The sequence below is a fragment of the Anguilla anguilla genome, chromosome 9 (assembly GCF_013347855.1).
Source record: "Anguilla anguilla isolate fAngAng1 chromosome 9, fAngAng1.pri, whole genome shotgun sequence".
In the NCBI taxonomy this organism is placed as follows: Eukaryota; Metazoa; Chordata; class Actinopteri; order Anguilliformes; family Anguillidae; genus Anguilla; species Anguilla anguilla.
Genome location: NC_049209.1, coordinates 29108638 through 29124584, shown reverse-complemented (window position 1 = coordinate 29124584; position 15947 = coordinate 29108638). Strand labels below are relative to the sequence as shown.

General features: G+C 41.2%; 1 protein-coding gene across 1 annotated transcript in view; it reads right to left on the bottom strand.

Annotated features, from left to right (window-relative positions):
• Positions 1 to 564: 564 nt before the first annotated feature.
• The window catches only part of LOC118236145 (forkhead box protein O1-A-like), a 46510-nt gene continuing 31127 nt past the window's right edge, over positions 565 to 15947 (bottom strand). Inside the window, exons 2-4 of the mRNA XM_035434255.1 lie at positions 6827 to 7018; positions 5327 to 6601; positions 565 to 4402 (exon numbers count right to left, since the gene is read on the bottom strand). Coding sequence (XP_035290146.1) covers positions 5366 to 6601; positions 6827 to 7018 — 1428 coding nt within the window. The 3' untranslated portion in view covers positions 565 to 4402; positions 5327 to 5365. The remainder of the gene's footprint in view (positions 4403 to 5326; positions 6602 to 6826; positions 7019 to 15947) is intronic.

Below are 15947 nucleotides of genomic sequence, written 5' to 3'. Positions count from 1 at the left end.
GAACTTAAATTAAATGGTCAATTTGATTTTTTTGGAGGAAAATTAATCGTTTTAATCAGCTAATCGGTAAAATAGTCGATAGATTAATCAATAAAAAAAAATAGTCGTTAGCAGCCCTAGAGCAGACACTTTAGTTAATCTATTTTTAATACTTTTTGGCCAACATTGTTGTTAGCCTACTAGAGGCATGTATACTCACATGAGAGGTCTTGCTCTCACCCTCAAAACGAACATGGTAATCTACTAATCTTAGTTTCTGTTATGTGGCTCATGCTTCTGATTTCTCTTTGCTTGGGATGGTCCCAGCCCTCATTGAATCTGATTGGTTGGTAGAACTCAGTGACACTGAGTGACAAGTGACACTGACAGGCTGTTCTCTTCAGTCAAAGGCTGCAGCTCAACTACAAATGTGCAGTGGGCATATTACTCAAAACAGCTGAAAGCCAGGAAAAGGGCCACATTAGGAAAGTGTGAGAGAAAGAAATGACATATTGCACCCCACATTGCACATCAAACAGGAGAGAGGCCAGATCTTAAAACAAGGAAAGAGACAGGGACGACTTATTTCTTAGGTAACATAATTTATGTACAATTATGGCTTCATTACAGCAAATGCTAAAGATTGTTGTTGCACACATTTTCCTTTCTGAGCTGTTTATTTTTGTATTACATCATACTGTAATGTTAGGCACTTGAACCTCAGTGAGCAGTTTAAGAGAGCATTAACGTATAACTGTAAGGTTTTCTCTGGGTCACGCTGTTAAGCAGTGATCATTCATAAGTCTGTTAGTGCTCTCCAGCAGGCTTCATTTCTGGCCCATTTCAATAACAACACAAACCAGCTGGTGAATATATAGATCTATATTATTCATTGTAAGATTTTAATTAGTTTCTTTTATAATTCAATCACTCACCAATCAACATCACTGTAATTGCGTTCTCTTCTTGACTGTAAATCACATGATAAAAATCTAATTATTTACTGTACATGTAACAGCTTTTTAATAGAATAACCAACATATTACTCTCATACTCCATTCACAAGACTTGGTTATAAAATCTTTAAAGATTAAGAAGTGCAATTTTATAATTTTCAGGAGTCTAAAAATTGGTCCATTGATTCAATGTCTACTTAAAACTGTCCACCGCATCTTTTGTTTTATTGTTTATGACTTTAAGCATCATATTCTCTTTTTTACTGTTTAAAATGTTTTTTTAAACTGCAGCTAAATACAAGAATAACAGTGTTGGTTTACCAAAAAAGCAGAGCATTAAATCATTGCATCACCTAATATCTATATACTTCATTTTTAACTTATACAACTATTTTAAACAAATACATCTGGGACATCGAACAACTCAACACCTCTATATTACAAGACTTTTCATCATCAATAAAAACAAAACATAATGGTATGAGAATGCATAGGTGAGATTCACAATTCACAAAAAAACACTCCAACACTTACCAATTAATATACAGTGTGTATATATATATGACTTTGCAAAGGACCCATAATGTTTAAGATGACAAATTTAGAAATAAATGAACACTGTGCACTTTGGAACCAACAAAGAAATTAAATTGAAAATCCATAAATTTCCTCACAACATTAACATACAACATATGGTACTGTACAACAGCGCAAATATAAAAAAATGTGTCATTCCCCAGCTATAAAAAGGGACATTATTAAATGGCATAACTGTAAGATCTGTATGCTTTCATGAATAATGTCAATAATATTTATGTAAACTGTAAACCTTTACTTCATATAAAAAATGTTACAGACTTAAATTAATCCCATCAAAGAGTTTATGGTAATGGTGGTTAGATGTCTGTGTAGTCATATATGTAATACGTGTGTGTGTGTGTGTGTGTGTGTATATGTATACACACACATCGGCATATGGCACAGGACATCCATGCATTAATCTGTATGTACTGAGCATACATATAAATTCCAGTCAACATATGCTGAGTCTGAGTTCTTTTTAAAGAATGCAGGAAAAAAAACTGTTTACATGCAATGTAAATGCACCTCGTAAATTTGGTAACACTGTCCAATAATCAACATTAAAAAATAGCCAAACTAAGCACACTGACTGAATTTGGCATCCATTTTCTGCATGAATCCTCACATTACCCCACCTCTACCGAGAACACCTAATGCACAGAGCACCATGATGGCCACAGAGAAAGAGACAGTGGAGAGAGGGAAAAGGGGAGGAAGAAGGGGTGACAGAGCATGGGAAGGAGGAAGGAAGGGAGAGGTACAAGCAGACAAAGAGGGGGAAAAATAAGGGAGCTGAGAGGGGCTGCCATCTGAGCTTAATCAGATCTGAAAGGCATCCCTTTTCCTTTTCTCAATGATTGTCTACATTGGCACGGCAAAAATTTTGGAAATCGCAGACTAACGATTCATCAAACAGGACTGGTATGGATAAGTAACGGCTGTTATCCAAACGTGTGTTCAACAAGGTGAATGTTAGCTAATGCTATTCAACGTTCACAAACGTACAAAAACATTTTTATATTCCCCACAAACATTAGCTAACAGTCTGAAAAGCAAATAGCAAAGCAAAATGGGTGACAGGGAAGATCCCAAATGAGCAAATATGTCAACATTAATTTAGCTGTAATGATTTCTTTTACTAAATGTAATATTTTTCCCTAACTTTTAAAAACAACCTACAATTCTCCTCCAAGTGCTTGTGTCCAGCTTAATTAAATCAATGTCAATGGTGAACAAAATAGAATGTGGAATTTATAATAGTCCAACAGTTACTGTTAAAAGGGAATGTAGTTTGACGCAAATGTTTGCCTTGTTGAACGCACGCCAGACCTAATCTTGGAGTAACTTGTATACGATGGTTTCCATCCACTCTCTTGATCAAGTAAGGTTGAAAACATGTAAGTTCCACAATTTTCTGCTGAAAAACATTTAACACAAAGCAGGTTTGCCTCACTACCATTTACTTTGACATTAATAGGGCAACCCATCCCTCGTTAGACATTAAAAGCGTCTAATTCAAAACAATGATTTGGATTTATAATTAAGGAATTATAGCATGGAATTTAAACCAGCAAATGGAGGGACACTCCAGCACTAAGGAAGAGAACTGCTGCTGTGGAGGTCCAAGACAGCCAACGGGTTTCAACAATTCCCCCACATACCAGAGACCCAATCTCTGATATTCAGAGCAAACGCTGCTTTCAATGCGGAAAACAACAACTCTAAAGAATACAGGGCTGGAAAACCAGGAGAAAGAAAAATACATTTTTAAAAATGCACTGTATATAATCTGCATCTGAAACACATATATGCACATATATAGTATATGCATTAAACACAGAAAAACATATATGTATGTCTATGTTTAAAACATGTTTCATCCATGTACAAGCACAGTAATATCAAGCAAATATCAAGCTTGCTAACAGCCTCGTTAAAAAGCACCTTCAATAGGAGAAAAATCCAACTCGAAATGGAACTTTCATTTTTCAATACTTTTTTCTGTTTTCCAAATAAAACCCAAATTGCTTGTCCTGATTCTTTTTTTGTCACAGTTCTGTAAACTTGCCGTACAAGAACAACATACTACTCAATGCAGTATACCTAAAAATACAGTGAGAATTTTAAAAAATAAACACCAAAAATGTGTGGTGATGAACAGATAAATGTCCCGAGAGTCACTACAGACTCATTCATATCTTCCACATCCTGCTTTGACTGATCCTGTCCACACTGTAGTATTTACTGTACGTGCCACCATAGCCTAAACATACGTGCTAGTTTACTTTCCCGGCAGAACGGATTATTTTCACACAGAACGGAATTTTATTTGTACTGTGCTGGTACATTATGACATATCTGAATCACTGCTGAAGGACATCACTCGTGTTGACTTAAAGGGCTTAAACAAAACACACACACGAAAAAAAAAATGGAACAGCGGGTTTCCTTCAAACTTGTTTGGAGCACACGTGTGCATGTGTTTGTGTGTGCAATGCCCATGTCCGATGCTCCTGCAGTTGCAAACCAAAGGTTATGTAGGCACTTTTTGTAGAAAGAGCATGTATTACTGATATCCAAAAGGCAACGTAAATAAACTCAAACTATGATGGTCACGCAAAGTGTTTGGCACTTGTTCACAATGAGAGTTCCAAAGGCAGTAGATGTTTGAAAAAATATATAAAGCAGCACATAACCTGAACACAATGCGCAACATATCCGGGACAGGAAAAGTCCACACGCTGCCAAATCTGACAAGATCCTTCTGTTTAAAAAAAAATCATGACTCAAGGTAGAGGAGGAGAATGGTTTCTTTGGATTGCTTTTTTCCATTTTCCTGATGAAAGTCCAGCTGAGTGTGAGGTGTTTTCTTTTATAGATATAACCTGTAAAAAACAAGAGAAAATGTCAACATCTGTACAAGTTGTTTTCAATAAAGAGTGTCACAAATACAGCCTTAAAGCCTGTATTGTGTAACAAGATTAACATTTCTATTTGAATTTCACCGTGAGTTTACCATGGAGTTTTAAAAACAATCACACTGACTTGTGCCCAAAACACCAGCCAAGACAGGTATTTCTAAATAGTTTTAATAAAGAAATGTTTTGTCAAGTGCTTTCGACAAAGTACACATGCTGTAGACAAAGACTACTTAAAAGAACTATCGTACATGAATTTATCTATAGGTCACCAAAAGTATGCCACGCAGTATATTTTCTGTGATTAACCAACTGTCCCCATTTCCCTTGGTATGCATTCAGAGCAGTAATTTCACATTTCCTTGTAACCATAGGCAAATCACTATGGCTGTGCAGTTTAACTAACTGACAACTTCCACTTTCAGGTCACATGAATTCAAGCTAATGCAATATAACTATAAAACTATAACTATAATAAGTCAGATAGTCAACATTTAAGAAATCTATCCCTGTAATAAAAATATGAATTTTCCCATTCTTCTAGTTTGGGCCAAAAACAAGCTACCTGAGCCTCTTTTAAACTTCACTGTTAAAGACAGTGGACACAGCCATTTCCTTGTTCCCCTTGCCTCAATCTCCTAAAGTCATTATGGTCGTGTCTATGATCTCAATGCGATGTTGGTGAAGGGCTTGGTAGGAATTGTATTTTTCCCAAGGGCAACAGAAATTTATAAAGGTGATAAAGGTACCATTTACAAATTAAGCTATATTTGGTGACATTGCTACAACAATAAATGTAGGTATAAAGCATTGTGGTGAGGAAATTGGAGTGAATGAATGGGTGTGGAAGTGTGGAAGTAAGACCCCCACACAGGGAGGGGCTTTCCTTGCCTGCCGCATGCTTGCACGTCCACATCTGTCACGGGGCCCCTACCCCGAGACCCAGCTGTGTGTGGTGGTCTTGACACCATGGGGGAACCCCTGGGGGGCGACAGAGGGGTCGAAGTTGAAGTCCAGGGAGTCTCCATCCATGAGCGCGTCGTGCAGGACGGACTCCACGTCACACTCGAAGCGCTCGATGGACATGTCATCCAGGTCGCTAGGCAGCCGGTCAGGGTGCAGCAGGTGGGAGTGGTGATGGGGGTGAGGCTGCTGGGGCGGGCCAGGGGGACGACAGTATCCGTTGCTGTGGAGGGCGCGGTATCCGGGAGGGGCGGCCAGGTGGGGCTGGTGGGCGTGGGGGGGGAGGTGCAGGTGGGACTTGGTGGCGGAGGCCAGGCGTGCGGGCACTCCAGCACGGGTCATGCCCCCCAAGGAGAGGAGCGTGTGGCCGTTCACGGTGGTGGTGGTGGGCGGGGCTTGGCCTTGGAGCATGTGAGGATGCTGGTGGGGGTGCTGGCTCATCATCTTGCCCCCGTGTCCCAGCTGGGCCTGCTGGCCGCTGTAGGTGGGAATCATGCGGCCCCCGCTGGACTGGGGAGCGACCGTCTCCACCGATGGCATGAGTTCGGCACTGGGGTCGCCGTCTATAAGGAGCTCCTTGAGGAGCCCTGCGGGGCAGCTGTACTGGCCCAGGTAGGAGCTGAACCCGGACTTGCTCTCAGGCAGGGCCTGCATGGGCATGGGAGACATGGCGTTCACCCCTGCCTGCCCGTACAGACACTTTCGGTAGTCCTGTTGCGGGGGCTGTTGGGAGACCATATTTGGAGATCTGTAGGGTGGGTACCCCGGGCTGGCCTGCATCATAGAGGATGGGGAGGACTGGGCGGAGCCATTGCTGGCTCCACCCCCACCCCCTGCCCCAACCTGGGCATTGTTGGGTGAGAGGAGGTTGAGGTTATCGAGAAGGCTCTCCATGGCATTCTCTGAGCCGTGACGGCCCATCGATCCGGCAGCCTCTGAGAGGCTTGGCAAGGTGGCGGCCATTTTGCCTCCCGACCCACCAGGGTAGACCAGGTGCACATCAGGGTCCACCAGGTCATCCTGCTCGGGCATGAAGGGCGAGAGACGGCCGCTCAGGGTGCTGGCGTTTGAGCTGGTTCGTGGCCGGAAACTGGTCCAGGCATCAAAGTCGTCGTTGCTGTGGGAGTTGGGGCTGCCAGGCCACTTGGAATACTGGGAGCCAGGGCTGTCTGCTCCGCCGTCCACCCCACCCTGAAGAGACACCTGCGAGGGCAGAAGGGGTAGCGCTTCATTAAACCAATGAGCAAGGTTTCACAAACCCCATAATAGGTGGAGTTACAATGAGATGAAATTGACTTCTAAGAACCAATTAAAAGACTTGATTCTCCACAGCAAAACGCATTTGGTTCAGATCAGTGACTCACTTAAACCAGTTACTTTGAGCAATATATTGGTATTTGAACAGAGGGGGTGGTGTGCCGGTTGTACCTTTTTCTTGGCGGCCCGCCCTCGGCTTTTAGGAAACTTGCTGTTGTTGTCCATGGAGGCGGCCCGACGGCGGGGGGACTTCCCGCTCTTGCCTCCCTCTGGGTTGAGCATCCACCATGAGCTCTTCCCCGTGCCCTCGTTCTGCACCCGGACAAACCGGCTGTGCAGGGACAGGTTGTGTCTGATGGAATTCTGTGATGCAAAGAGAGGGAGAGGGAGGGCAAGGTCAATGTATTTGAAATATATACTATATAACCATGCTGCACATATGTCATGTTATGCTACATTAAGTTAATTGTTCAGACACCCGTAATCCCCCTTTTCAAGCCCAGACAGAATCAGATGTTTCTAAGAATATTTCCTTACAAAAAAAAATCTTTCCAGAGGAACTTTGTGGTATGGCCTACCACAATAATACAACCAAGTCCAAGACAGTACAAGCGGTCTAGCACTGATAAACAGAACAGGGAAGGAGATCCAACTCAACCTGCAGCCCAAATGGCAGTATATGGAAAATAATGCTCATATACACACACATTAGGGGTGTAGCGGTACACAAACATCTTAGTTGGTTCAGTTTTGATTTCATGTTCAGGTACGTTTTTGGAACAGCAAAAAAATACGAAATACAAAATATAAAATCTTTTTATTTATTATGAAAATGTAAACAGTGGCTAAATATCCATAATTTCCTGCTGAACAAAATAAGGCACATTAACACTAAGTCCCTAGGGGGAACTCAGAGTTTTGAAATTAAGTTCCGCACAAAAAGCAAGTTCTGCAAGTGAATTAAAGCAAGATTGCGATTGTTTGGTTTGTTATAAATATGTGTACTGTTACACCCTAAACAGTTAAATCCAAAAGTAAGTTTTCATTTAACTGTACAATAAATACCTACTACATGGATATATAAAACATGTATAATGATTACTCAAATGTCAGTGAACAGGATTTAGAGAATTTCAACATTACTGTGTTTCTACAGTGTGGGAAAAAGTGTGTGCAGATTTATTTTCTCCATTGAGGCCAATGTGACACATTCTGGTTGGCTGGGTACATGTGGCCCATATTGCCCATATGTGGCCATAAGCCTTGAGTAACACTGGTGTACGCTATGAGACAATCATCCAATGTACGTATCACACCAAGCCTTTTCCAGGAAACGAAATGGGCTCGTGTGGCCTAAAGCATAGCGATTGTTTGATTTCTTGAGCCGAATCCAAATCTTTTCTTAAGCTGTCACAGAGAGAAATGTGGGTGTGTGCGTCAGGGGGCATCTCGGGCCACGCAACGCTAACGTTGCCAACAATAAAAACCAATTTCCCCAAGCAGGAAAACATTTGTGGAGTGCGTTACATAAACGCCAGGACAGGGAGTTACACACTAGGGGGTTTAAATTGGGATAAATGGTGGAGACATGGCCTATTGAGTTCAGAGGGAAAAAAGCAATTTGTCATTTTTTTTATGAAGGAGACGTTTGAGCACAATCAAAATAAACAACTTGAGACTCACAATATGCCGAATGTATATACACACACATCCTCCACTAATGATATTTGTCTACCCAGCCTTTTTCACTTGTACCCTGACTACAATTCCCTTGGAAAAATAGAAGGGGCAGTTCAGGTGGGGGGGGGGGGGGGGGGTAGAGGGTGGCTTTATTTAAATATTTATTTAAGTATTTGCCATGTCACATACAATACTATATTAATGGTGCACTTGTAAGTCCAAGACCAAATAATACTTACTTTTCTTACACAACAAAGCTTCATTGAGAAATTATCAAAATGAATTGACTGCCCATACTGGAAGTAGATCACAGCTATGGACAGTATAATTCTGGCAGGTGTAAATGTTCACAAACATTCAGCTAAAAACAGACAAAACAAGAGAGCACTGAACAGCACTTGTGCATTTCTAAATAAGTCAATTAAAGATAACCAGTCCAATTACAACAGCAATAGAGTTCAAGAAGTTCTTGGGTGCAAAAGCCCATAACAGCATAAGACCCTTACAGCAACTGCACAGAAATGGTAAATAAAAATTAAAACAAAAAAATTCTTTCAAAATTTCAATTCATTTTTGTTAAATACAACAGATACAAGGAGCCCTACTGCAAAAACCCTATAACTATGTACTGACCACAGTTGACCAGGTTCTTTTCTCACCCAAATTCTGAAATCCTAGCCAGAAAAGTGCTGTCAGACCTGGACCCCATTTTTGTATCTTAGCAGTGAATAAAATATAATTTAACATACCATAGCATCATATATAAATACATAAAATACCCATAAAAACACTAAACAAGTGGCAGTCTACATGGTCCATAAACATAGCTTAAAATAGGTCAAAATGAAAATTAAACCCAATGAAAAGTTGTCTGCAAAATTTTATAGCTACATTGACAAGAAAAATATGAAAGGAAAAGCAAGCCATATCTGTTATACTAAAGACTGTGATTTAACTATACATGTAGCCTATATTATTATTTTATGAAGCCTATACAGGACTTTGGTGTCTTTGTCTCTAACAGGTTACAATTATAAGTATATTAGAGATATATCAAGCACTCAATCCCCAATTCTTTCCTCTGATTCTTTGCACTTGGTTTCTATGAATCAACCATATTAATCATCTTATTTTTCCAAGAGAACTAACAATGCGAGAATGAGAAATGTCCTAGGTGGAGCTGCTGACTGTCTTGGTAATGCTGTGATGTCAACTGCATATTAATCAAAACCTTAAAAATCACAATGTGCGACAAAAACAATAAGCAATCATCCCCAGTGAGGCTTTTGTGCCTTTCTGGTAACAGCACTGAAACATCATCCTTTTCAAATCTCTTATCAACAAAACAAACAGGTGACTCAAGGTGTTCGCGTGTGAGTGTATGCGTTGTATATCTACAGCTGGGGCCATCATAAATTCACCTAATCCCTCCTCACAACAGTCACACTCAGGCTTCCTGTTCAACACATAGTTTAGCATCCACCCACCCTAACCCTCAAACATATAAAAAAGGGAGAAAATAAGAGGGAACAAAGAAAGTATTCTTCAAATTCTCACTTAGCATAGAGAGGTAAGGAGGAAAACATCCCGCACAAAGAATGTAGACAGGGAAAATGCCCTGTGAGAATATTGTAGGCCCTTCCTGGGACAGTAAGAGATCCCCAAGGTTTCCCTCCAAAAACTGGAACCAAAACAACACATCGACGGGCCATTGTGCGTTTTTCCTGCTGCTATGCACGTGCCACCTCTCTGCACAGCTTGATATTCTGAGTCTCACAAACACAGAAAACGAGAACCAAAACAATTTTTTTTCTCAGAATCTCACCAAAACAAATTAAGCTACATAAACGTTTTTCCCTCCTACAGACATGTTAGCAGCTAAATCCATATTCACTGTATAATTCACCAATGAAGCATTTTACAATAAATCTCCACAAAACAGAACATGGTGGGTCTGTTTCATTGATATCTGAAATATGGAAACACTGTATAAGAGTTTGCTTGCTATAATTAAAAGAAACCTGATACAGCCCATACTATGAAGCAATGTACTTCCAGCAAGGGCATAATCACCGGGGGGACTCAGACGTGGTAACCGCTTCAAGAATCATACCGTAACTGGCCAGTACAACCGCCAAAATAAAATGTTATGATGAATAAAAAATATTTGCCAATATAAATTATCAGGAAAGATCTCTGTTTTCCCGTTTTAACGCCCATTAGTGAGGAAACCAAAAATACTTGGCTTTCCATCCCCTCTACATTCTAAAACTTGGTTTCCACCCACACAAGCTCTGTTTGTGAAGGGAGATGTAGAGAAGTTTCAACTGTAGCAGTCATCATTGCAGGTGAAGAAAGGGAGAGAGCTGAAATGGATAATGATACGCCATTGAATGTGATCAATTAGTATTTTGATGTGCTGCTGCAATAAATGTAATCTAGCTATGATGAGGACAAGTTTCATTCCAGGTCTTTTAATGTGTATAAAAATTGACAACAAGTGATAGTGATTATTTTTGTTTGTTAGCTTGCTTGTCATGTAGCTCAGTTAACAGGGAGCATTAATAATGGTTAGAAACGAGCTGGCTGTGTTGACCATAGACCGCAAAAAGCACAGTCTATTTTCTCTCATAAATTATAGAACAGTCACAAGATATAAGGCTTTATTTTCAATCTAAGGGAGTATAAGGGATTTATTTTGCTTAATAAGACTGTATGGAAGAAAGGCAGCTCCAAGTACTTGAAAGTACACATTCGCAGGCCAGTTTGGAGCCCGTACAGAAGACATGCATGCAGTGCTCCAGTAACCTCTGGCAGAGTTGAAAACCACATCTCTCTGACTCGTAAACACAAGCATTAAAAATTTGATTTATATACTTTTGATTCATTGGGATATCTTGTAAAACCACAGAACATTTTCAGACAGTGATTACGGTTGCCTGCAATGTTCATGCCTGCAACTTTCATTCCGTGTATGTATTATAGACTTCACAGTTGCATTCAAGTTTCCAAGCATTTACAAATCCTCAGAGTAAAAATGCCTGTCCCTCTGAGACACAGGCAAATCAAACTCTCCAACCCTTCCCCTTCTCCCTAGCTTTCACTCTAGGTTAGTCCTGAGCACAGAGTAAAAAAATTCAAATGAAGTCGGTTCCCAACAGAAAAAAGTACCACCAAAATGTAACATTGAAAAAGATGAGGATTAAAGATGAGGACCTGATAGGTCGACGAGTGCAGAAATTAAGTACTTCAGTACCGGAGTCCATTGTGTGACTCACTTCCTCACTTCTGTGATCTCCAGTGTGCATATTGGCAGTGCCTGGCTGCCTACAGCCAAGAAGGGCCCAGTCCTGTGCTGGAACACCCTGGGCTCGGCACCCGAGGAGCAGGTACCGCAGTAACGCTTGGCGGACACCAAGCAACTTCTGGAAGCATCACATGTTATTATAGGCTGGGGTACTGTGTTCCACCTTTGACATAAGACAAGGGAGTCATTAGTGCACGTGCAGCCTCGAGTTCCAGGTTCTTCTCCACTGTAAAGCTGGAGAAAGCCGTGTGGTTCAGAGCCATAAACCCACCCACTTTCTAGGACATAGCATTGAGAAATACATATTAAAATCCCATCCACTGAAAACAGAGAAACAATTATCCTCTGTACTTTCTCTGTTTACACCCCATTTTCTTTTTACGCCCCTCTTTAGCCAAGAGGAGGAGAGTGGATAGACAACCAGTGTTTAGGCAGAACACAAGATGAATGAAAAAGTTTAATTTTGGCAGAGACAAAAATGAAGAAGGACAGAAAGGGAAAGGAAGAATTCCCTTTGTTTCCAAAAAGCCTCTTATTAAAGAAAATTAACACAGACCACAAGCTTCCTCCACAAGAACGCACACACCCTCTGCGCCTTCCTCCACCAGGGAAAGGGGGAGTCAGAGAGGAGGAACAAATCCATGAAGTCACACACTCTGGGAGCCTGCTCAACTCGGCCGTACTTTACAGGAGAGGAGCAACAGTGGAGAGCGCTTTACTTGGTTATCCTACAGTGTTCTGTACAGGCATGGAATGCTCTTTTTCAGAGGTTGCAGACCTGTCCATGCAGAGTCACAGTATTCAGTTGTGTGGTACTGTAACTAGACAATTTTCATTTATTTATCCTGGACTTACCAGTCCAACTAGCTTACTTGGGTAAAAAATGTATTTATCAGAAGATGCTTTATCAAAATCTTTATACTTCTGTTGGCTACTGATATCGGATTGCATTAAATTCAAAACCTTGGTGCAAGCCTATTGACCAGCTAAAGGGACTGCTTAATCAAATGTTATTTTATGAAACGCTGATTCATTATTGATTATAAACGGACCTTCTGTCCCACTTGTGTAAGACGCTCCGGATAAGAGCATTTGTTACGTGATCGTAATGTAATGTCATGGGTCAGCAAGTGTTTCACAGGCACAGTAATTTGGTCTAGACATGATCTATACAAGAAGCATGGTGCTGTGACAGACACAGGTTGTGACAGACACAGAAAAGATTTTTTTCTTTTTTTTTTTTTTAAAGCCAACCAGGGAATTTCCGAAAACAAGTGGCTGAGTCTGCAACTTCCCAGAGTCAGTGAATATGTGACGGCAGAACCGCAGAGTTCTGCAGAGTCGTAATTACGCTCACAGATGGTCAAACCATTCAACCATCACAACACTACCCTGATATGTGCATTATGCGACTGCTGCATTAAACACTATTACTTAGTCACCTCAGTACTGAGGGAAATTAAATTCACCCATTCATCAACAGGGATGGTAGCCAGCAGGACTTATGGAGAGGATTCTTGTGGCCTGTCTGGATGCACTTGGGACAGAAAGGCCCATAACAATCACTTCAGTGTGATTATAAGGTCTGTACGCCACAGCCCCTTGCTGTGATAACACCAGTATTTAACATGTTGCAATGGTTCCATTTCAGTCAACCGAACAAGGACATTCACCATGCTAATCCAGCCATTTACACCAGCCAGGGCCAGCTTCAAGACAAGAAAAATGTCAAATATACTGATATGGTGTTGTACTGAGCATTCAGCTACAGGGTGCTGTTTTCCTGGCTGGTGACTGGGTGACTGTATACAGTGTGACATCGATGCCGGTTATACCCAGCAACAAACATTCTCCAAAATGTTGCAGATCCTCACAAAAACTTCAGAGCGAACAGTGCATTCCAGGCAAAGATGCAGCAATGCATCTTTGCATTTTACGCAATGGTGTGATCAGCTGAACATGACATGCATATTAGTCAGAAGTTGATGCTTGTAACTATAAAATATTGTAACCATGGCTGCCTGGCCAGAATGTTTTGTTTTAATACAATTTAATTTAGTTGCGTTCAAGATGTAGGCAGCTAAGTTTTGTGAAAGTACAGTAACTGGAAGATAGAATCTTCTACTTTTTTCTTTACACTGGAGTAGAGAGTAACATGGAAGAGAAAGAGGCCACAAGTGCAAACTAGTGCACATTTAAATGTGCAGTGGCACGATTCACTGGGTAATTCCCATACGAGGCGGTAATCTTGTGCCCTCTGTTCCCAACAGCACATGACTATGACCATGGAGGTGGTCATTCACTGGTATTAACAGAAGTGGTCGGGTTTATTAAGGTGATGGCACTTTTCACCTGTTCGTACTCAGGGATGTGATTTGTCAGAAAATCGGACCATGCTGATTTAAGAACCTACATGTCGGTGTGTTCCAATAGTTTTTGGCTTTATTGCTGAACATTCTCTCATGCAGGTAGCGAACAGTGCAAAAGATTTTTGTGTGTGTGCTTACGATACTCCAACACGCAAGGCTCTGGCTGATACACTTGGGGTCTGAAAATCAGTATTGTCTGATTAATCAGGAGTAATCAGGAAAAAGTCAAATAAAAAGTCATATATCCAAATGTAATCATGGTGACAGTAACACCAAGAGGGTCAATATGAAAGCAGCTGAAGAGTGAAAAAAGAAAAGCACTCAAGTCACAAACGCTTCCTACTGTGCCGTGCAGCACCGCTGAACGCCCTGCTGTCGTCTTCCAACACAGAGGTTATAGCGAATAGCGTAAGCGTGTGGTGGTGGCGTGGCAAGACAAGAGCGCCTCTAATGAACTGTGACTCCGTTTGCGCGTTAGCGAAAGTGCTGGCGTGGCATCCGAGCTCGACGGCCAACGGCCTCTGAGGGAGAGCGCTAGCGCCGTTTGCCAAACACAGTGCTACGGTGTTCACACAGTGAACCGTTACGTTACAGAATAGAATAGCTTTTAATGCTGCTTTAATGTACTTGGGACTGGAAAAGCTAGCTTTGCTTTCTGTCTCACAGCTCTGTGCAGGAACATTGCCTAACACTGCAACCAACCATTCGATGCAAAGAGTATATTATAACCACAGTCTTATACTGACAGACCAATATTATGATTTTGATGCAAAATCATTACTCACAGCCATGGACTTCAGTGGGCCATATGGATACAAGGGCTCATTAAGATAAATGCCACTTCGGGCTAGCAAGTAGAGTATCCTGCTCATGCACTGGCCCTCAGTGTAATAGCACCTCCTTCATTGTGGTAGAAAATCCTGGCTGAGTCAGAGCAGACTGTGGCCAACAGCCCTGAAGGGCTGCACATAATTGGCTGTAACCTGCACAGGCTTTAGAGCACATACACCCTGGATGGGCAAAAAAACTACTATGCAGAGGTTTTTTTTTTAACTGGTTCAAAATGCCACTTTATAAGAGTCAAACAGTCATTTCCAGTGAAAAATGCCATTTTTAACCACATCTCTTTTTTAAAAAAAATTGTGCCCACTGCTGCTTGTGTGTCCATCCAGCATGCATCTCCTCTGAAGAGTATGCAGTCAGGGTGCGCTAGCCTACAGCCAGTCCTGTTTTTCATTTTTCATGGAGAATGGCTGTTGGACCCACATAAAACAACTGCAATATACTGTGACAGTCTTGGAATGAAAATCTTCCCTGGCTGTAGAATTCAGATGAAAAGCAAGCGTATGCTTTCTGACTGACACCAGGCATAATTAAGAGCACTTTAATTAAGCATTACCACATACCATACAGAGAGGTAAGGGCATGAATAATGAAAGTGCTCATTAAAATTGATGATTGAATTAACTGAAGGAATATGGTCATGATAACCAGTGCTTGGCATGTATCCCTTGGGTATTACTGCAGAGAAGTAAAATCTCACATCTACAATTTGTTTTGATTAGTTCCTCCAAACATGTTCGTCATGACCCATTCTGAATGAATACATAAACTTGATACTGAAATGCAAAAAAAGGAGCTTTAATTTCATGTTTGACTAAAACCTATAGTTGCATTTACATGCATATACAGTATATTTCTCAACCCATGAATAACCACCCTTTCACTCAATATGAATTATTGAATTATTAAGTATGAAAAAAGGTCAGAACCTCCTTTACACAGACACAGAGACAAACAGACACATACATACACACACACGCACACACCATAAACCCAGACACTGATATCAGAACACTCTCTAACAGGCCTACAGAGAGCAAAGCTTTTCCTAACATGACAGCCAGGAAGTCCACAGCTTAACCAAGAATGAGGA